The sequence below is a fragment of the Saccostrea cucullata genome, unplaced genomic scaffold (assembly GCF_032062105.1).
Source record: "Saccostrea cucullata isolate Sc308-1 unplaced genomic scaffold, CSIRO_AGI_Scuc_v1 ctg661, whole genome shotgun sequence".
Taxonomy (NCBI): domain Eukaryota; kingdom Metazoa; phylum Mollusca; class Bivalvia; order Ostreida; family Ostreidae; genus Saccostrea; species Saccostrea cuccullata.
In genome coordinates this window covers 135,112-157,562 of record NW_026919374.1, presented here as the reverse complement: position 1 = coordinate 157,562, position 22,451 = coordinate 135,112, and the positions used below count along the sequence as shown (strand labels likewise).

At 33.0% G+C, this 22,451-nt stretch overlaps 3 protein-coding genes across 3 annotated transcripts; 1 reads left to right on the top strand and 2 right to left on the bottom strand.

Annotated features, from left to right (window-relative positions):
- Positions 1-238: 238 nt before the first annotated feature.
- Positions 239-6,654, bottom strand: LOC134230014 (protein SHQ1 homolog; the record flags this gene model as incomplete). Its single annotated transcript, XM_062711791.1, has 11 exons — positions 6,532-6,654; positions 4,656-4,723; positions 3,956-4,020; positions 3,225-3,353; positions 2,979-3,136; positions 2,512-2,624; positions 1,834-1,928; positions 1,592-1,645; positions 1,056-1,156; positions 576-629; positions 239-374 (listed from the first exon to the last, which is right to left on the bottom strand). Coding segments are annotated over exons 1-11 (1,048 nt in total), but the record flags the coding sequence as incomplete, so codon positions are not given.
- Positions 6,655-7,149: 495 nt separating this feature from the next.
- Positions 7,150-13,970, top strand: LOC134230098 (calcium-independent phospholipase A2-gamma-like). Its single transcript, XM_062711889.1, has 8 exons — positions 7,150-7,397; positions 8,047-8,866; positions 9,021-9,175; positions 9,471-9,737; positions 9,898-9,955; positions 10,175-10,366; positions 11,462-11,657; positions 12,486-13,970. The coding sequence occupies exons 2-8, from the start codon at positions 8,069-8,071 to the stop codon at positions 12,755-12,757; spliced, it is 1,938 nt and encodes a 645-aa protein (XP_062567873.1). The 5' UTR covers positions 7,150-7,397; positions 8,047-8,068; the 3' UTR covers positions 12,758-13,970.
- Positions 13,971-15,061: 1,091 nt separating this feature from the next.
- LOC134230093 (aminomethyltransferase, mitochondrial-like) lies at positions 15,062-22,363 on the bottom strand. Its single transcript, XM_062711876.1, has 7 exons — positions 22,134-22,363; positions 20,564-20,941; positions 19,743-19,821; positions 18,976-19,121; positions 18,002-18,188; positions 17,099-17,215; positions 15,062-15,944 (listed from the first exon to the last, which is right to left on the bottom strand). Exons 1-7 carry the CDS (start codon positions 22,233-22,235, stop codon positions 15,724-15,726), a joined length of 1,230 nt encoding a protein of 409 aa, XP_062567860.1. The 5' UTR covers positions 22,236-22,363; the 3' UTR covers positions 15,062-15,723.
- Positions 22,364-22,451: the final 88 nt, after the last annotated feature.

Here is a 22,451-nt window from a genome sequence, read left to right as displayed (position 1 = left end):
CACCATCGCAATCGCACCATCGCTTTATCGCTTCTTCGCACCATTGACCCAAACCTCGATGATGCGATAGTGAACTGCGTGGTCAAGATTCCATACAAAACCCTAGATACCTTAAAATTTTTCTCCATAATAATGTTTGACTGTACTTCATTATAACCAATTTGTGATTTTCTCATGAAATTCAATAGTCCCATTCCACAAAAGTTTCAAAAAAAATCCTAGGAAAAAATAGATAAACTCCAGCTTATACCAGAGGCCATTATTCTGGAGACGTCCTTTAGAACTGTTGTTGAGAGCTGCCAGTGTCTGTACAGGGGAAAACATAGACTACGTCTCATGCATGACCTCATGACCTCCTCTATACTGGTAAAGGTCTAAAGTACAAAACAGTGTCTTTACTTTTGTATCCACTGAGAGAGATTTTCAAGATGTGATTATTTTTTTACCTTTTCTTCCTACTTACAAAGTTATAACAGAATAAATTTTGTCCCATAAGACCTATAATTAAGACTATTAATAAAACTATTATCAACTTTTAGCCTTCTAAGATCATCATTGACATTTACTTGACTTACATCTAACCAGGAAAGAGTGGCACTTAGTTTGCAGATAGTCCATCCAGATTCCACCTGATTTAAAAGAAACAAAAGGCTTACAGGTTACATTGCTCAGAGAATTCATGTTCTTAATCGTGAAAATTTAACATGATTTAAAAAAAATTATCAAATTTAACTTTCCTAACAATTCTGAACAAATCATTCAGGAAAATAAAAAAAATGACACAACAAATTGAATTGATTGAAATTTTCACAATGTCATTGTTATCTTATTTAACTGACAGCAGAGCTAAAAATGTAAATACTTTTCATGGGCTTTTTTGCTGAGGTTCATTTTTTTTCTAAAACACTGTCAAAATTCAAGCACTTTTCAAGAACTGGGTCAAAAACACTTTTCCTGGTCCATTTGAACCTTGAGGTAGCCACAATAGCGATACATTACTGGTTCTTTATTGAGATTACCTGTAAAACAAGTCTGCATGTGTTAGAATTACTTACATTGTCTTCACCCTCGTTTATTCGAAAATTGTAGGCGTAACCAAAGAGAATGTCAATCAAACCCAGACACAATGTTGTAACCATGGCTTCATCCAATAAATCTTATTTCATTAAGATCAAAATACATTTCACTCAAAGGAGACTAGCAAGGTCAAATACATATATACTGTGAATCACTTTTTATTTGCAAGAACTATATTTTCAAGAAAAAGTCTACCAGCTCACAGAAAATTTATTCTTGAGAATAATTATATTGGTAAGGATTATACACTGTATACATTAATCACAACATCTCATGAAAATTTTGTCTCGCTTGTAAATAAACAATAGATAGCTTTCTAGTGAAAAATAAATTGATCTACAGTATTTCAAGTAAAATGTTGCATAAATATTGACTCATTTTTGTACATGCAATTATGTTAAAAGTAAAAGTTCTTAATATACAGAAATCAATATGTTACAATAAGAAATTGCTCACACAAATGAATAATTATAATACATGTAGGTAATAACTACAAATAAAATTAAAAAGATACATTCTTTCTTGGGCAAACCTTTCATCTTATGCAGTTCCTCATCAGTGAATTCAACTGAAAAAAAATAAAATGATTCACATAATCACCACAAAATTATGTGAAAATAGATGGCCCAAGGATTTAGACCCATGGATTGAAAAAATGTGAAAAGATTATGGTTGACATGGTTACAGAGACATCAATATGTAAAATACAAATGCAAGATATTGAATTACACAAAAGTGACTGTGAGGAATTCTTACTTTTCTTTGATGTGTCTTCTTTCTCTTTCTCAAAACACCATGGCGGCTCATACTTCATTATCTGTTGTATGTTCTCATCATCATACAGATCAGCTCTATCATGAATGTCAGTAAAATCTCAGAAAAACATGAATAACTTACATGTTTAAAGTATTGTATACATACAATGTACGGGTGTCAAAAAAAATTACACTTTCAATCATCTATAACTTTATCAAATCAAAAGCTTTCACAACGATATTTTGTCAACAACTATTGTATTAGCATACATTTTATCTGACAAACTTCCGGAAAATTCTGTTAAAAAATCAGACAATTAAAATGTCCTAATGACGTCATCATATTTTGAACATGGAACCTTCATGTGAACAGCTGGTAGAAATTGTCAAAATTTACTATAGGTCTAAATCTGCTACTTTAGTCATTAGAACCATGAGAAAACAACATCCTGTAATGAAAGTGCTCAGGAGAATACTAATTTACAGATTTGTGAGGGAGTTTGAACTGAAGACCGACAGAGTACATGCACAAATTGAATCATTCACAGTACAAGTACTCAGAATAGCTTAATTGAATCAATCAAGCCTCAATACAGTAAAACACAAGAAATATTAATAACAAATGAATTAAAATGCACATAGAAGCCTATCTATTTCTCTTCATTTTCTGATAACTTACAGGTAATGATCTGGGTCAAACTTCTCTGTTTCTGCGTCTTCTCTCATTGTCCGTCTGTCTGTTGGTGGGCAGTTCTCAGGATCAGACAAACCCACTATTTCATAAACTTCATCCTGAAATGCATATGCCAGAAAGAGCAAACTAAATGAAACATCTGAGAAAATTATTTTCCAAGCAATTGACAGTCATTCTTAGTTCAAAAATCCTAATATGATTATTTTTTTTAATAAAATAAAACATCTACATTAACAAACTAGAAAATAATGATATAGCTGAGATTAAATCATATAAATTTGACCAAATTGATCCATTTATTGATAAATATGTAATTTTTACTGGAATAGCATGTAAGTGCAATAAATGACCATGCATACAACTTCAAAGCCTTATTTCAGACTTATTTAATATATGCATATTGAATATTCAACATCATTTATTAATCTTGCAGTTATTAAAAAACAACAAACCTGCAATCTTTTAAACACTCCAGACTTTTGATTGGCAAATCCATACTTTGGACCATCCAATGAGAGTTCAGTTTCTTTATAAGGCTTTTGCTCCACAAACCAATCAAAATCCTCCTCTTTCTCCTCATCAGGCTGAGATCTGTCTTCCTCATTGTCACCTGATTTATTAGGTTCAAAATCATTTACACTTCTTCTTTTAATAAATAAAAACAGTAAAATGAAATTAAGTTATTGTAACTTATCTACCATTCCCAAAGACTTCTATTAAGGGTTTGTTGTTTTTCTGTGTCTTTGGAGTCAGAAGTGAGGTTATCATGTCAAGTCCTTCAAACGTTTCTCCTGGTGTTTCTTTAGGAACCTCGATTGTGAACACACCTAGGATTAATTATACAATACATAATTCATTGTAAATGTCCATATTCAACAATTTTAATGTACACTGTACTCATTGTTACAAAAGATGATTAAAAACTCAGTGGGACAGAGGTATCCTTTGAGATATAAAGGATTCAAAATATCTAAGGTAAAAGAATAAGTGGTTGGGACCTCTAAGTCGCTTTGATATATCCATGGTATTTGAGATATCAGTTTGCAATATCAAAGTTCAACTGTATATGTGTTTAAAAATTCTAAAAACTCAACACTGATATCAATATCATCATGAAAATATGTGCACATGCATATATCAGCCTCTAGGTACATGATGTATCCTTGCACATGTAATATTGTGAATTTCGGTTAAATATTTATTTTTGTGAGGTGGGCCATTGTACATGAGAGCTAAAATGTGAGAAGTTTATGGGGAGCATGGGCACATGTCTTTTTATGAAAGATACCATCTACATTTTAATAATCAATAGAGAAAAAAATTCATTGATTAGGATATTCATGACACCCATGATTATTTGACACCATGAAAGGTAATGATTTTAAAGTAATTAAATAGTCTATGTCAGCTTATTTTGGTGTGTCCAAACCTTTGTCCGAGTCATAGCTGGCTTTTTCATGGCCGTTCTCTAGAATATTCCCGGGAAGTGACAACCTGTCAACCAAAACAAAGTTAAGATTAAAACTTCATGACAATAGAAAGAAATCAGTATATATCACCTCACTAGTAAACTAAACAAGTACACTGTGCAGCCCTCTCCTTTGGGGAGAAGGTGAATATCAATTTTTTAAAAGTCAGAAAGGGCTACATTATTGCAGATAATCGAGAACTTATGTCAATTAAAGTAAAAAAAAAATAGAACATTAAGCAAAATCTTATCAATGAATCTCAAGTGGGCCAAGTCAAGGGAAAATACTGAGTTTAAGATACATGTAGAAAAAGTAAAGGGGACTCCCATCTCATTTTGCCACATCCATACAATATATACTGTTAGAGATAATAATTTTTTTTATTATTTCCTAAAAATTTTATTTTGAATTATTGAAAAAAATAGGGGTGGATGTTGACTACAGAATTGAAGATTTGTAATGGGTATTTTTTCTTTACAGTCATACAGAAATATCACTTTACTAGATATAACATTCAGTTACAATTGATACAAACTTTATTGCCAGACAAACTCAGTGAGAAACTTGAATCAAACTGGAAAATTTAAATCAATATACAGTGTATATGGAATTAATCACCACTTCTTTAAGTATTCTTAATAATTTACATGTATACTATACCTTAAAAAGTATGGTTTAGAGTGAAATCTGAACTCATCACCTTCTATAAAGATTTCAGTGTCTGTTACCTGTAATTTGTAAATTGTATAAATTGACAGTTTCAACAGTTGAATTCTATTCTGAATATCAGACAAAAGGATTCATACACCAATAACACAGTGTTTATTTTATTAATTTTCAAAATAAAAAAAAAATAAAAAATTTTTATCAACATGTTTTTTTCTCTTGTTTTCATCTGTGACTATGTAATGTGTAATTGTATTTCTATGAGTAAGCAATGCCATTTGTGACGTTATACCATTGTACAGTGTATTAAAGTTTAAATGGAAAACTTTAAAGAGGCTGGGGGTGGCAGCCATTTTCAGACTAAAGCGATCTCCTTTAAAAGAAGAGCTCTATATAAAGATTTACAAAAGTGATCAAATTTTAAAACTAAAATGTATGAATTTTTTCTTTGCCAAATGATATTAGACAGCTTACGATACCGTATTTAAGAAAAATAAGTTAAATCTGATGGTTAATTTGTGGTTAATTTGTTGACCCCCCAGCCTCCTTAAAAACAAAGCAGAAGAATGTTTAATTGATCTGCCAATTGACCTCTCATAAATATTGCAGTGCTCTATTAATTTGGCAACAATTCAGGTCTTCCAGTATATAATCAGCTAAATGCACTTATCTTGCCCTGTATTCTTAAGGTTTTTGAATCAGTGGTCTCTACCATTTACATGTATTACATGTAGGGATGTCAAATCGGTCAATTTTCAATACTCGGTTACTCGGACGTTTTTCTGATCGAGTACCCGGGTACTCGGTAAAAGTGTAAATAAATATGAACAAGTAAATTGAAGACTGTAAAACATGGTAAACTCTTGTAGAAATAAAACCAGATGCACTGATAGGAGGCTTATCCGTAAAATTAATTTATTTCTGTTGTAATAATGATGAGCACTTCGTGCCCGACGAAATTTAATATAACAATTTTTAAATTCAATTTATTTATCAATCTATTTATCAGATAAACACAAGAAATAAAATCATAAGTTGTTCACACTGACAGTGTTTTTGTTTAAAAAACATAATTTGCTCCGTAATAGTCTGTAATGTAACTCTTTGTTGCGTTTGACAACCAGGTATCAGTCGTCAGAGCTACGTACAGTATCAACTTGAACTTGATCAAGTTCTCCTAACAGAGCGGATTTACGATTTTAGTACACTTGTTGACCTGTATCCGTATTTATATAATATTACAGTATTTTGTAGTTTGATGCAACGATGGACATCAGTTTTTTTTTTAACCCTTTGCCTTCAACCAGTTGTATTTCATGTAATCAAACAAAACCATATCAACAATCACACGTGTAATATCATTTTTTCCCGTGTTTTTCTCTCTTGGAGAGTGTGACAAAATTATCTAATTTATTTTAATTTAAAACATAATGGATCTTAAACGATGTTCAGTGAAAACAAATAATTAAAGCCAAACAAAAAATAAGGGAAGAAGGCAGCCGAAGGTGACCTCCCATATTGCAGTTACTGTATAAACACTGCCATTAATCATTTAGGCAAACCCTAATTACTGTACGTACAAGTGTAATGAGCATTTTACGTTTTAAAACAGATAGTTTAATGCATTAATAAATAAGTTAAGAAATATTTTAAAATATACATCCGAGTAACCGAGTACCGATTTCAGTATTCTTAAGGTTTTTGAACCCGGTTAACCGGGTACTCTACCATTTACATGTATTACATGTTATTTACATGTATTACATGTACGCCTAGACTTGGGTTTGATCAAGACAGGCTAAGACATATGACAGAAAAAGTGTATCGGACAGTGACTGTAAATAAACTTGAGACCATCAGGAAAACATACCCGTGCATGTGGAGCTTTGATGATAATAGTCAGGGTGTCTGCATCTTGCTTCAGTTGAAAATCTGGTGTCAACATTTTAACTTTGCTAGACTCTATCTACAATTTAAAAATTAAAAAAACAATTTGTTAATCATTTTTGTAACAGATTTCATGACACAGTATCAGAATTATGCCCATGGTACACTATATATCTATGTAGGATTCAATTTAAATACTAAATTGTCTTTGTTCTTTTGTAAGGGAATTTAAAAAAAAAAAAAATTAAATGAAAATGCAGACTAACGTATAGCCAAAATATAAGTAAAACTTTTACATGTCATTATTTAGTCTTAATGTCGGTGTTGGCATGTTCATAATCTTATTACAATTCCTTATCCGGACAGGAAAACAAAACATAACAATAAACATACCAAAACTTGCACATGTGTTCAAAACAGTCTGTGTTGGGAAAAAGAATATTTTTTAACTTGCATACTCCTTTGATTGAAGCGTTTTGGTGATTTTGACTTGAAACTAAGAACTTATCTGTCATTGGTTAAGTAAGTGGGTGTGGCAATAGGCTCTTTTTACTTAGAAACGTAATTTCTTTGACTTTGGAATTGGGTTTTGAAAAATTTTCGTTTTATATCGTAGCTCATAGTAAGGATGAAATTAAACAAATTTGAAAAAGTGCTATTAAAATGACACAAAACATCAAAATGATTCGTAACGTTTTAATCGCCTTGTTTCGTATTGACCAATCAGAGGGCGCTTTTCAACAGGTCATACAGTCACACCATATTTCGTGACGCATTAGGTATTTATATACAACATTGACGTTTGTAAACATCAAGAAGTATTTCGGAAGACTTGTATTAGAATAACAGGTAAGAAGGATAGTCGTAATCCAACTGAATTTTTTTAGCCATTATTTACATTTTTGTACTTTTGAATGTACAATATTGGAAAGAGGAATTCACCTCTGAAAATTCAGAAAAAGCAGTTGAGTAAGATTGGGTGGTTGTGCTGATTTGATCATGGTTTAAACTGCTATATTTCTAATAGATTAGCCTAGATATTGTCAACATGTTTGTTGTGTGGTTTCATCTCTGAATTATGTCTTTATTATAATTTATTTTTTATTAACACCCTCATCCTAAGGGCCCTAGATTGTCCCAAATACCCAGAGTACATGGAAAATTGCCAAGAATGCAAGATTCTGTTTGTATATAGCCTATCTTATTAATATAGTATTACGATATAATATTGATACAAATGAAACATTTTTTTTTATTTACTTTATCAAGCATATTCGAAACCTTTCAAATTTTAATACATGACGGAATCTGAATCAAAACATTTATCTGACCTATTAACCCAGATATCTCAATTTAACCCGAAACAGCCACCTTTGCACTGTGATTGTTTACAGAGTAACAGACATTTAGAAATAATATTAATAAATAAGCCTAAGGTTTTATTGTTATATGCATAGTTTTTGTTTGAAAAATTTATGTGTTCTTTACTTTTTTCCAGAAAATTCTAAGGATTGTTGGGAATGTCAGTGCTGCGGGCATCATGTTCAGGTCCTAAAATAATTGAGAACACATTAGGGGGCCCTTTGAGTATTAAATGCTTTCATCAAAATATAGAAACAAGTCAAACATATTCACAAAAAAATATCAATCCTGAAACAGTGAAAAAATTCCATTTTGGTCAGACACGGAATAAAAAAGAAGACATCTTGAATCGGATAGGAATTACCAGTGCCTTAAAATTCACAGACAAATTAAAAGAAACATATGGAGATGTTTCCAGCAAAATTCTCAAGACTCCAAGCATTGTAAAAGATTACCTAGATAAAGCACCATCCTTATCTATTAAGGAAAAGTTTCAGAAGAAAAAAGCTGTTACTTTTCCAGAAGAAGACAATAATGAAGTTGTATCAAAAGATTTTTCATCACAAATTGAAGAAAGTTCAGTGTTGTCATTTTATGACCCAACTGCAGAAACTGAAAGTAAATATGAACCAGTCAAGTTGACAAAAAAAGAACTGGAACAAAATCTCAGTGAAAATGCTTCCATTCCAAAAAGTCAGGCCGAGGACAAAGGGCTGAGGCATTTACTAGACAGATTCTGGGCCACCACTGCCAAGGATCCTACCACACAAGTAGAAGTGAAGAAAAAAGTGATTGTAAGGAAAGACTATGTATCACGCTCTACTATATCACGAAAAACTTTAGAGCACGTCAAGTTACTAAGCCGGGCAGAATCTTCAGACTCCAAGCTGAAACGTCTGGAAGATTTCTGCCACCATCTTATATTATATCCTGATGAAAGACAAACTGCTATGAAGGTATCTGTTAATTTAAGAAATAAACATTTTCAATGCTTTATAAGTCATGAATGTTTAGCATTGTGAGCACATTAGTAACTTTTAATATTTCTTGAAAGCAAATGTGAAGTGATTGTTTTCTGTATGATTAGTTATATCCCTTTCTGTATTTAAGCATGGAGTGCTACCAGTTCTTCTCCGGATGCAGATGGCCACGTCCAGTGAGTTAGCTCTGAGTGAGATTTCCCAGGCTCTGACCTTGATGGGACATGTCCATCCGCCCAGAGGTCAGGGGGTCAACATACTCACTATAGACGGAGGAGGCACAAAGTGAGATTCAAATTACAAATCAAGTTTGAAATTTAAAAAGAAAAGAAAGAGAGAAATGGACAGACAAACAAACAATTTAACATTAGACATTTCTTTAATCAAAATATAGCAAATATCCACCTTAGAGAGCATGAAATTGAACTTATTATTTTGAAATGATGTGATTTCTTCCTGTTCTGTTACAGTAGAGTTATTTCCCTTTAAAGAGCAAAATGTCAGCACCTTCCTTGAATCCTTTCTGTAATAATCCTGTGACTCAGTAACCTAGTATAAAATACTTTGGTGAATTTTTCAGAGGTTTGGTAGCTCTGCAGACTCTCAGGGAAATGGAGAGACATTGTGGAAAACCGATCTACAAACTGTTTGACTATGTTTGTGGGGTCAGTACGGGGTCCCTTATTCTGGCTATTTTATTCCTGTATCGACGCAGCATTACTGAGTGTGAGGAACTGTACGTAGAATGTAGTAGACAGATGTTTACACAGAATAAGACACGAGGCTACAGTCAACTGGTCCTAGATCACTACTTTTACGATGTAGAACTCTGGGAACGAATTCTCAAGTAAGGCTTACAGTGGAGTTTGTCCAAGTGATAATCAGCAGATAAGAAGATGATTTGATTATTATAAAATGTTAGCAATGTGTGTCCTGAAATTTGTCTTCAAAACTTGACATTATTCCTTGCCTTGCATTTCTAATCATTTTAATCTATTTTGTAACAGGGAGAAGATGGGAGGAAAGTTCCTGTCTGACTTCTCAGAGGATCTTCTGTGTCCTAAGGTAAACAAAGTTCCCATCCTACACGTTAATAAAATAATGTGTCTTCAGTGTTTTACAATGTTCCATTACCTTGGTAGATTTGATATTATCTATGTAATGTCTTATAATTATTCAAAGTTTGTCTCTTGCTTTTAAGGTTAAAATTTGTTGCATTTACATAAAAAAAGTCTTATTGTTTAATTGTGTTTCTCTGATTTCTGATAACCTTGACTTTTACAGTACTCTGCTTTATCTACGCTGTCTAACATCAGCCGTCTACAGAGCTACATGTTTCGTACCTATAACCTGCCCCCGGGGGTGTACTCTATGTACCCTGGCAGCTGTAAACACAGGGTCTGGGAGTGTATCAGGGCCTCATCTGCTGCCCCGGGATTTTACAAACCCTTTATTCTGGATGAATACATTCATCAGGTGAGAATGCAAGTACTATGTGCTTTAGTTAGGATATATATGTATGTTACATATTAGGGATAGCAATCAATTGCAGAATTGCTAATCGGTTAACTGCAAAACATTTCGACCAATTAACCGGTTAGTCATATCAAGATATACATTTTTACATTTTCTTTTCATATACACAAGAAGGCTAAAAAGACATTAGAAGTTAAAATCTGTTTATATTTTGATCGAGGAATTTTATGTTCATAAGAGTATATTTTATTTTAATTTCAATAGACAAGAAAAAATTAAGAAAACCATGAATTTTGCTTGAAAAATCAGATAAGGATAATTTTTCCAACGCAGATGTTAAAGCAGTTAATTCTGCATTGTCACCATAGTCAAAAGTATGTCTGAACTCTCACTTTATTTACAATTTATAACGTTCATTCTAATAAGTTACATATTAATTTAATAGATAACACCGCAAAATATAGACATACTATAATTAAAATATCATTAAAAATCACAGGACTATCTGGGTAACGGCATAATGTTTTAAAAACAGTAATTAACACTTTACGAATGGAACAATTACCCCTGCGATCTCAATCTGGAGAGCTATAATTACCTCCAAATATTCTTAATTATAAGATGTGTAAAAAAAAAACTAAATAAACATCTATACAGAGGTTTTCCTTTCTAAAGAAGAAGAAGGAACTTTAATGAAATTGCGTTGGAATTTACTTTTTTTTTTTTGACTAACCCATTACAGATTTTCTAACTGATTAGCATCTTTTCGACCGATTAATCGATTAACCAGTTACGAATTGCCATCCCTATTATATATATTTTGTAAGTCTTCATGATTGTGTTTTAACTGGATAAACATGCACCAAAAAAAATTATTTCTACTTTCTGATAAAATTATGTGAAATTCTTCTTTTACCTCTGAACATTTCAAAACGTTAAAACTTATGTACTAGTCTAGCTCATTCTGCTTCCAACAGTTTTACTTACAAGGTTCAAAAGGTACAATGAAAGTTTTTAATCAGTTGTCATTACATATCCAGTGTAAGTTACTATAACTACTTGATAATGACAAGTTCTCCTTATTCTTGTAAACAGGATGGAGGTATAATGCACAATAATCCAACCGCTGTGGCTCTTCACGAGTGTAAGCTCCTGTGGCCAGATGAACCCATCCAGTGTGTTATCTCCCTTGGTAATGGTCGCTATGAACCCAACATTGAACTCATGTCTAGTCTCCCATCGGCAAGGAAACAGATTGACAACATAATAGACAGCGCAACAAATACTGAAAGTAAGCAAAAGTATTAAGGAGGAGATTTAATAGCTACCCAAGTTAGGCCATAATAAAAATATTCCTAGATTCTCATCCCTGCCTGCCCCAATTTTATACTCCCGCCTCGATTTTTTTTATTTCTGTTTTTCTTCTTCTTAATTCTGATTGGGATCGGTATTCGTCTACCATTCTACTTTCGGTTTAAATTCCGCAAAAGTCGACTTGATTTTGACAGCTGAAAAGATGGCAATTGCTGTAATACATGCGTATATATTTTAAACAAGGGTCATTGGTTGAAAAGATTGGTGATGATATGAAGTAAGAGATAATTGAACCTTTACTATGACTTTTATTCGGGTATTGTAGATAAAATTACACCGATTGACCAGGTCAATAAAAAATCTGCAGAATTGAAAAAATAAAAAATATAAAATAAAAGCCGCCCGCCTCGATTTTTAAAAAAATTCGGATGAGAATCTAGCAATTTATTTATTATGGCCTTATACAAAGAGGCTTATAAAATGCATAAACTGTTCTAAACCAGGTTATAATTGCAGATCAAAAGTACAACTTGAGTAGCTAGTAATTTATGGGTTATAATTTTTTTCTATGATTAAAATTAATGTCAAAAGATAAAGCAATCTTCAAAATTGCCTTCAGGTTGTACAATTTTTTGTTTACTAATGTCAAACTGATAGAGACATTGAGGATAAACTTCAAACTGACAAGTCATGAATAAAGAGTGTCAATGAGGTAAGAAACATGTCTGGTACACATAACAAGGCGTAGATAGCACTGCTGTTTTAAAACAAACACAAGGTCTCTATATGACTATTGTGTTTACAGGTGTACACATGACTCTACAGGATTTACTGCCCCCAGCCACCTACTACAGATTCAACCCCTACATGTCAGATAACCTCATGCTCAATGAAATCAAACCGGAGAAAATTAAACAGATGCAGAAAGATGCCAGGATGTATCTCCGTAAAAATGAACACAAGATCGTCACAGCCTGTAATCAGCTTATGTTGCCCCGGAGAAAAACCCAGAGACTAACGGACTGGAGCAGGAAACAGAAACTAATGAGGGCACACAAAAAGCCTGTGATTGGTTAAAACTTGGTCATGTGATTTCTTTTTATTCCTTCTCTTATACATGTAGATCATGTGATCAATTCTCGGTGTCTGATTTTTCAATGGTTTTTATACAGAATTTGTTATTTAATATGTACATTAATAAGCAATGGACGGTAGTAACATCTTGTGGTTTTTAAGATTCTTTTCACACAAAATTCCACCATTCTGCTCAATTCATTTATTAATGTTACAAGTGCTTTTTTTTGACTTGCAAATGTGTTATTTCATGACATAGAACATGTAATTTTATGCTGAACTGTTTATGATGCTGAGGTGTATTTGTTTTGGATTTACCACAGAAGAGATCATGAAGTTTATCAAAATGATCAGGGAATTCATTTTACCTCAGGACAGTAATGCACTTGCATTTACTTGTTCTTGCCAGTGTGTTGAACATTTGATGGAGTCAAATGATTAGTATTTAAAAGTGTTTTAGTTTGGATGCAGTTTTCTATCTTATTCTTTACATATAAGGTACTGGATGGATTTCTTATTGTAATAGGATTCATATTTAGGGGATGATGGGGTCATCTACATATACAGTGCAAAAATGTTTAATTTCCATGTAATTATTTCACGTACACTGTACATGTAGTGAATGAAAAGACAGTGAATGTGAATTCATGATTATGCTTGCATAATGTACGGTACTAATAATTAGTACACGATCTATAAACTGTAAAATTTTGCATACACTGAAATATTTTTGAATGATTTAATTTTAACACTTGCCATGTGCACCAGATTTGTTGGCAAGCATTAAACTTTTCCTGAAAAAAACTGAAACAATTTCTCTTCATATCAATCAGTGAGTGGTTCTTGTTTCTGAATTAAGATATTATACTGTCTCATTTCACTTTTCTTGTATTGATCCAAAGAACAAGTTACTACCCGGTAGTACCAGTACCTAGTATTCTGAAATTATTCAACTGTCTTAGGTTTGAATTTAACCGATACATGTAAATGCCTAGTATATGCCTACCTTTTAAAAGGAGATTGTAAAATCCAGCATTATATGTATGTTGCTTTGTTTTGTTTATGTCTTATTGTCCACATATAAATGTTACTGGTCGTGTATATGTATGTGAATGTATGTTTCTGCATCTTACGGTTATAGTGCTGTTATTGTCTAATACTTTAAGTATTTGTCATCTTTGTTCACATTTTTATGTCAATAAATCACAGAAATATGTTTTTTTCCCTCAGTTGAAAATACACATAACTTTACTTGCTTGTTTTAAGCCCTACTGATGTTTTCTAAGGCTTAGAAAAGGATTTTAAAAGGAAGAAAGATTGCTCATTCAGATACTTGCATAAATAAATGTACCCTAGGCTTTGGTAAATAATTAAGAAATAAGCCAGTGTACCAAGGGTCAATCGCCACTAGTGAAATGCAATAAACATTTTTCCAAGGGTACCTTATAAGTAGTGAATGGCAGTAGCCATTGTACCAAGGGTCACATGTAATTAGAGCATATGACAGTCAGCATTTTACCAAGGGTCACATTTAACTAGTGCATGGCAGTATAGGCATTGTACCAAGTGACTGTGTAAGTGCAGGGTAGTGCTTCTAGGGGCCTGCAGAATAAATACTTTAACAGGAAGGAACAGAAAGTTTGAAACATGGCCTGAGAGAGGAACACAGTTTCGTTTTTGAGAGGACGGGGCAATCATCAGATCATATTAAAAAAAATCTCAACTGACCTGAAAATTCTAAAATACATCATAATTGAAAATCAATTTCTGCAAAATATCGTAAACAGCAAATAAAATGTTTACAGTTTTTAATTTTTTTAATGATCTTGGAGAATCTTTGCTAAAACTTTGGCTTAATATATGGAATACAGTAAAACATGCTTATACACTAGTGCCAGGGACATGCAATTTTGATTCTTATACATGTCTATGTTGTGAGTTATATTCTTTAAGATTGCAATACGTACGTTTTAAAACCACAGGGATTGAAAATCACTTTGCTGAGAGTGTGAATAATCAATTCATTAAAAACGTGTTTGCTATAACCGTGTTCTACTGTACTATAAATGCATTAGTTATAATACTTTCAATTCAAACACAGAGCCCAGAATAGTCTACTTAATATAAAGAATAGTTTTCAGAATTACTTATTGAAGCTCTCATTTTTTAACATTTTGGATTTGATTTCCAAATAAAGAACAAAGTTTAATGAAAAAGAGAAATTTCTAAGGTATCCTAAATTCAGTAAGTTTGTGTCCAAGTTCATTTACAATCCTAAAATTTCTGTAAGTAAAGAAAGTAAAATGATTCACATTTTTCATATTTTATTGCACCACAATATGGGCATGACTTAATTAATATACAAACTGATTAATCATATACCATATTAAAAACACAATAAAAAATACTGGTTTACAAAAAAGCTAATCTTTACAGATTTACTGTGAAAAGAGATTTCTGAATTCATACTTTATACTGAGTGTCAACTGAAAGACATCTTTTTTAAAAAAAAAATCAAGGTGGAGGTATTTGTGTAAATAATATAAATTCTAAGTATACATATGTAATGTATTTGCTTTAAAGTAGAGACCGTCAAAATAGTGACCTGGTACTCTTCCTATCAAAAGACTTACGTTACTGGCAATAAGATATCTCGTGAATGGCACACAATTTCTGAGATGTATTCTCAAGAGATTCACTATTGAAAGAAAACATGGCACAGAATAGTATACCAGAATAGTATGTTTGTAATCCAAAATACAATTTTCTAAAATTATAGAATTTTCATGAGATTCTTAAAAAATTTACTCTTCTTTTCTTTCCTTTCAAAAATACATCAATTTTTCATACCCCATTTCAATCAACATTTGCAATAACATTCTTAAAGCTTAATCCATACATGTAGTTTAATCATACACAAACTCCCATAAACAAATTTATTAATAGTCCACTACAAACAAAACATCAGTTTATTTTGGAGAAAAGTAGTTAGAAGGAACAAATGGCATTTTTGACACGACAGCATCCAGCATTTTCTTCCTGACCTCAAACTTGACCTTGGTTCCATTTTTGACATGAGAGTTTTTTATGTAACCCATGGAGACATTTTGTTTCAGTGACGGAGATGGACATCCGCTAGTCAACTCACCAATCAATTCTGAACCTGATTCATCATAAACTTTGGTGTGTCCTGCAAGAAAGCAATATTTCTGTTGAATTGGTACAGACTGACTAAAACTATTTGAAAATGTTTATCAACATATAATATGAATACACAATGTTAGAAATTATATGAATTGGCCAGCTTTTAATATGAATACACATGTGACAACTTGCACAAATTGATCAGCGTAAAATACATGTATGAATACACAATGTGGTAACTTATATGTATTTAGAATATAAATATGAATCATATGAATACACAATGTGATAACTTATAAGCTTATATTTACATCCATTGAATATTTTTCCTTTAATTCTTATGAAAACCATTCCCATTTATCAGTGCATAAACCACACTAAGCAAGCCACATGCGTAGATTTCTTGAACAATGGCTGTTATATCAGTTATGCATATATTTACATATTCATCTATAATACAATATTTAATATATTAAATTTTACTTTGAATGTTTTTTTATACAGATGTAAATATAAACAATAAAATGTCTTTCTTTGGTTGTAAGTTTGGGAATAAATGTCCCAGCTATTGCAGAAAAAACAAGATATCTGTGAGCCAATGCTCACTAGTAATACCCCCACTCTGATGTAAATAAACACTATTATTTTAATATACACAAGTTCAATTATAGGCAGATGCACAGAAAAATATGAAGTTGACATCAGATTCATATCAAAATTATTCCCATCGTATGGCATGCCTCAGAGAAGATTGTGTTACAATTTCAATCATCTGCGATGAGTAGTTGCTGAGAAAACTGCGACAAAAATTTGTTATGTATGAAACGGACAGACGCACAGACAAACAGGAAGTTGACATTAGTTTTGAAGAAAAATGTATCCCACCATATGGCATGTCTCAGAGAAGACTGTGTAAAAATTTCAAGCATCTGCGATGAGTAGTTGCTGAGAAAACTGCGACAGAAATTTGTTACGGACAGACACACGGACACACAGACAGACAGCTAGACGGACAGCTAGACACACAAGGGTAAAACAGTATACCCCCCTCTCCTTCGGAGCGGGGGTATAAAAAATACATAATTCACTTCCGTGGGTTACGTTTTTAGTTCTGCAACAGCTGCGACATTAAAGCCCATACTAACAACAAAGGAAAGCATTTTATTATTTTTAAATGAAATGAATACACAATGTGACAACCTCTAGCAGGTGCTCCTGAGGAGAGAAAACCAACTCTCCGTCTCTCGGGTTTTTCCTTAATTTGTCTTAAAATAATCGAAGCTCCAGGAAAATTGGCCTCTTGTCGTCGTCTTTTTCCTAAATCAAAAAACAAATTGTATAAATTTCCATAATTATACAGTAAAAGGTGCTTGTAACAAAGTGCCCGGGGCAGATGAATTTGCTTTGGTGTAAGCTTATTCATTATGTCCAATAAGTTTACAATATATTTTAAAGTAATGGGAATGAATATCACTTCACTATAAGTGTCAATTCCTTGATATACATGTAAGCATGCTGCCTACTGGTATTCCACTTGCAGTTATTACATGTTTGACTATAGGAAATAACGTTTCATTAGTCATCTTTAAAAAGAAATAAGAAGTATTTTACTTTAGGGTGTTTGTCTCATTCAGCTTTTGGAGGCAACATAAAGAATTTAAAACAGAGGCAGTTGAAATACCTGTTTATTGGAAAAAAACACTTTAGTATTGAGAAGTTTAAATATAAGGTGTCTCGAACTAGCTCCCTCTCCTAAAAGGAGGGGGGGGGGAGTGAAAAATCTTGAATCTACACTGTAGATGCTTTCATATTTTTCTTTGACTACTCATCATGGGTTAAGAAGATTTTAAAATATTTATTCTTATACCGGGTAAGTTAGATCTCCTACCCCTGAGGTCATGAAATGAGGCAAGTTGAATCTTCACTGAGGATACCCCTGTATAAATAGGACAAAATTGCTTTGCTGTTCTTGGTACTTGGTACATAAGGGATAGCAATACAAATGAAAGAGGTTTAGCAATCTCTGTAATGAAAAATTACCCCACTCATATATTTCCATTTAGTACCACAGGTGAACAATAAAATACAGGGATGGATTTTCACCTATTGTCCATGTTAAGGAAGCCTCCACGGGTGTAGTCGTTTCGTCTATGTCACTCCCGTACAGACAGAGTCCGGCCTCTAGACGTAGAGTGTCTCGAGCCCCGAGTCCGATCAGCATGACCTTGTCCTTAGAGGACCCAGTCAGAGTGTTCACCAACTCCTCTGCCCGGTCAGGACTCACTGATATCTATACAAAAATATCTCACATAAGGACAACAGAAAGCATTTTATTTACAATACAACAAAGAGATTTCTAATACAACCAGATGAATAGATATGGTGCCAATGAGAGATCAAGTTTCCATTTCATTAAGCATCTTTGTAATACTAGTACTACAACTATTATTTGTGTCATCTTTTATTGGTGATTCATCAGTTAGAAATCAATCTGCACGATTAATCTTCATATACCTATTAAAGAAATATTCTCTACAAATACAAATCATAAATAGTTTGTGTTGATTACTATTCGCGAGGCAAAGTAGGTTGTGAAACTTGTGGATATATCTTGCACTCTAATAACAGTTGGTTTACAGTACTGTATACAGGGTATTTTCGTCCCACTTTATTTTCGCCCTTTCAAACTTACAAACAATTTTGCCCCATTTTAAATTCGCCCAGTCATAGTTTTGTTTAAGAAATTGTACTGCATTCTTTGAATTTGCCCCTTTAAATTCGCCCAATCAAGGTTAGGTTAGGGCAAAATAAAATGGAAGCGAAATTTTCCCTGTACTGTAAACCAACTTTTATTCGCGACGACTTTATTTCGCGATTTACCGGGAGTAAACTAGTTCGCAACAATTAATTTTTGCGATCAATACGTTTTTGGGACTGGTTTAAATAGAAAAAGAGACTTTAAGGACCCGTTCGCGGTGAGAAATATTCGCGATGACGAGGCCCTCGCCAACCTCGCGAAAATTTCTCGCACGCGAATAAAAGTTGGTTTACAGTATACAGTATATGATCACCCTTACCTCAACTCCATCCTCCCCTGTATAACCACACCTCGTCACTCGGCAATCGGGAATACCAAACACTGAGGTCATCTTGTTTGTCATGAAGGGTAGAGTATTTAGGTCAAAGTCAACTCCCTCCTGTAGCACCTGAGCCATTGATGGACCTAAACTCAGACGTTCAATCAATTTATCTGACAAAACTAGATGTTATTTCCTACTGCAGGGAAGTGAATGAAGAAATAAAACAAGAGATGTTTGTAAAGCACTTATGCCCCCCCCCCCAATAATTGGAATTTTTCTAAGTCCAAGGGATGTAACTCTGTCAAGAATGGCTCAATCATACCCAAATCAGAACTTGACCTAGATATATTTTGTGATAAATCTGTATACTAAATTTCATTTCAATATGTGCACAACCTCTGTGGAGAAAATGAACGGAAACTGCAAATAATTGGAATTTTTCTAAGTCCAAATGGCATAACGCTGTCGTACCCAAAATAGAACTTGACCTAGATATTCTAATGATAAATCTGTATAACAAGATTTCATTTCAATATGTGCAACCCCTGCAAAGGAAATGAACTGAAATTGATGGTGAACTGACAGACAGACATACAGCAGCAAAGCAATATGCCCTCCCATCTTCGACTGGGGGCATAATAAGATTGGGAAGATGCATTGCCAGTCAATTTTGTAACATTGCCAAAATTATTTTCATGCTTACATTGTCTCTCAGTGATTTTCAAACTGAACAAGCAATAATTGTAGCAATATCCTGTCATCACCTTGTAGGGCCAGGAGTCCATTACAGATCATCTCTACATTGACCTCCATTCCCTTCCTCCTACAGTTCTCAGCTTGAATCTATAAATGCATCATATTTTAAAAATACAAAAAATAAATATTGACTTTCTGTTAATGTATTACTGTAAAATCACATACTCGTATTTTCGTGGGGTCAAATTTTCAAGGTTTGAGAAAAATTATTGATTTGTGGGATTTGATTTCGTGGTTGCAATGGAGAATGTTCAGTACGTACTAATGCATATGAAATTGTACATTTCGTAGTGGTCATAAATTCATGGGTCTCTCAATGTCTCGAAAACAATGAAAATTAAACCCAACGAAAATTAGTGATTTCACAGAATATTTGGCTTGTACAATATATGTATTTGGCAGATAAAGATTTTTGAACAAGTTAGCGTATATTTGATGTGGCGCATTTCTTAATGTTCTTATTCATGAGTACCGGTATATGTTCGAGACATTTAGTGTTAACTTTGTACTTGAATTAAAAGTTCCAAGGGCGCTAAAAGGAATATACAGCCAAATGTAATACATTATAGTATCCAGATACCACTGACCTTAAAGATATTGGTAGATTTAGTAAACATTGCAAATTAAAGAAAATTTTCAATAACTGAAAAAGACTTAAAAGTTACATATAATAATTAAGGCAAGATTTCAGAATAGACAGCATCTGGATTACACAAGTTTAAGTGTTACTAATGTAGAAAAATGTGGAATCATCTACTTTCTTAATTTACGATTTAAGATTTATTGGCTATGAAGAAAATTACAGCAAACATTTGCAAACCAAGTATACCTGCATATTTTTATAGTCTTTGTCAGCACAGCCAGCATTGGACACAACATACAGGTATCCCTCCTCTGTTTTTGACACAATCAGATCATCAAGAATTCCTCCTTTCTCATTAGTAAAAACAGAGAGGGTCCCCTGGTTGTCTTTGAGTCCTTCAATATCCCCCACTATTAGACTCTCAATAAATGGCACACTGTCTTTCCCAGTAACCTTTGTCTGTAGCATGTGAGAGACATCAAACAGGCCGGCTGCTGATCGCACATGGATATGAGACTCAGAGATTCCATCTGTATACTGCACAGGCATGCTCCATCCAGCAAATGGCACCATTTTACCACCATTTTTGACATGGTAGTCATAAAGACATGTTTTCTTCAAGGACTTTAAAATAAAAAAAAAATAATACTTTCATTAACTTGTGCATATTTCTTTGGCTAAAGATAAGATAATTCATAGATATAGAAAATACAATTAAACAAGCATCAAGATCTGAGTTAAAAATATCAAAGTTTGAATGTTGCTTTCTTTACAAACTAAAGACAAACTGATGTCACAAGACTACTGAAAAGTCGAAACAGAGACGCTGATCACAATTTACACTTCTTGGTACACACCGTGCTAAGCAGGTAAGTTAGAAAAAAAAGTTTACGTGTATGTCAATGAATATGTACACATTCATGTGGAAGTTTAAGATCTCAGCCTCTCTTAATATGCTGGCCTCCGTTTTACAAAAGTTTGTAAGTCATAGATTTGGCCGTAAAACCAAACTTACTACATCCATTTTACAAATATTTGAGACTTTTGAGTTACAATGAAATTTGGTCGTAAGTCACAAGTCCTAAGTTTTGTCTCCAAGTTGTTCTATATATTATATAGTTGTGACTTAAAGTCATTGTCACAATTTAAAATATTAATATTCATCATGGCTGCATCTGTTGTTCTTAAAGTTATTGATAAAATGCACAAAATAGGTTTGAGGGCATTTTAGACAGTAAATACTGTAAATCACGTTTTATTCGCGAGAACTTTATTTTCGCGTAATTAAGCGAGACAATGAGCTCGCAAAAATTCCATTCTCGCGTTTAAAAGTATTCCTTACAATTATAAAGAAGAAAAACATGATTCGTGAAAATTATGTCTAACTAATAATGAGACAATGACTATCTCGTGAAAATAAGGTGTCGCGAAAATTTAGTGATCAACAGTATCCAAATGGATTACATGTCTGATGCCGAGTTAATCCAGGGGCAATACCTCTACCACATCAAACATATACTGCGCGGTGATATAATATGACCAACAAGAAAAAGTCATCCTATTAGCACAGAAATACAATTACAAACCTTTATTATTGATGCATTTTTTTGTGCATTGATTCATAAAACACACTTTACACATTTTGTAATCATTTTACTTGCATGTTATATATCATGTATGTAATATAATCAAAGAGGTCCTAATTTTGGAATAATGAATATATTCTATTCTATATTCTCTTCTAAACAAAATGCTTTTGAATCCGGTTGGATCCGCATATTAACAATACCCAACACTTTATAATGGAACAGAGTACCTCGTTCTGCGAATAAGACCTGCACTGACACGCAATTCCTTTCATTGCATTTGACATTCTCTTGGGAAAAAGTTTCCATGACAGCATTGTAAACTTTTGCATTTTATGAAATTAACTTTTAAGTCCAAAACTCTGGAGATGTCAGACTGTGTGAACTTTTATTCCAGAAGCAGATGATAACACTGAATGTCGAGCCCGAAATATAATCGTTTGGTTGTGGAAACTACTCGAATAGAGTATTTTGAGAAATTCATGTTATAGTAGTAATGAATTCATCCCTTGACGTTGTTTTCATATTTCTTTTTTGTTTACATCGAA

What these genes read in the sequence shown, in the direction of transcription:
- LOC134230093 (XM_062711876.1), bottom strand. Translation starts at nt 22,235, where the DNA reads ATGCAAAAGTTTACAATGCTGTCATGGAAACTTTTTCCCAAGAGAATG. An exon ending in CAGGGGAGGATGGAGTTGAG is followed by an intron (nt 18,189 to 18,975) that starts GTAAGGGTGATC and finishes ATTTTTGTATAG; the next exon opens with ATATCAGTGAGTCCTGACCG. An exon ending in CTCAGGAGCACCTGCTAGAG is followed by an intron (nt 15,945 to 17,098) that starts GTTGTCACATTG and finishes GCTTTCTTGCAG; the next exon opens with GACACACCAAAGTTTATGAT.
- LOC134230098 (XM_062711889.1), top strand. Translation starts at nt 8,069, where the DNA reads ATGTCAGTGCTGCGGGCATCATGTTCAGGTCCTAAAATAATTGAGAAC. An exon ending in ATAGACGGAGGAGGCACAAA is followed by an intron (nt 9,176 to 9,470) that starts GTGAGATTCAAA and finishes TGAATTTTTCAG; the next exon opens with AGGTTTGGTAGCTCTGCAGA. An exon ending in CTCTGGGAACGAATTCTCAA is followed by an intron (nt 9,738 to 9,897) that starts GTAAGGCTTACA and finishes ATTTTGTAACAG; the next exon opens with GGAGAAGATGGGAGGAAAGT.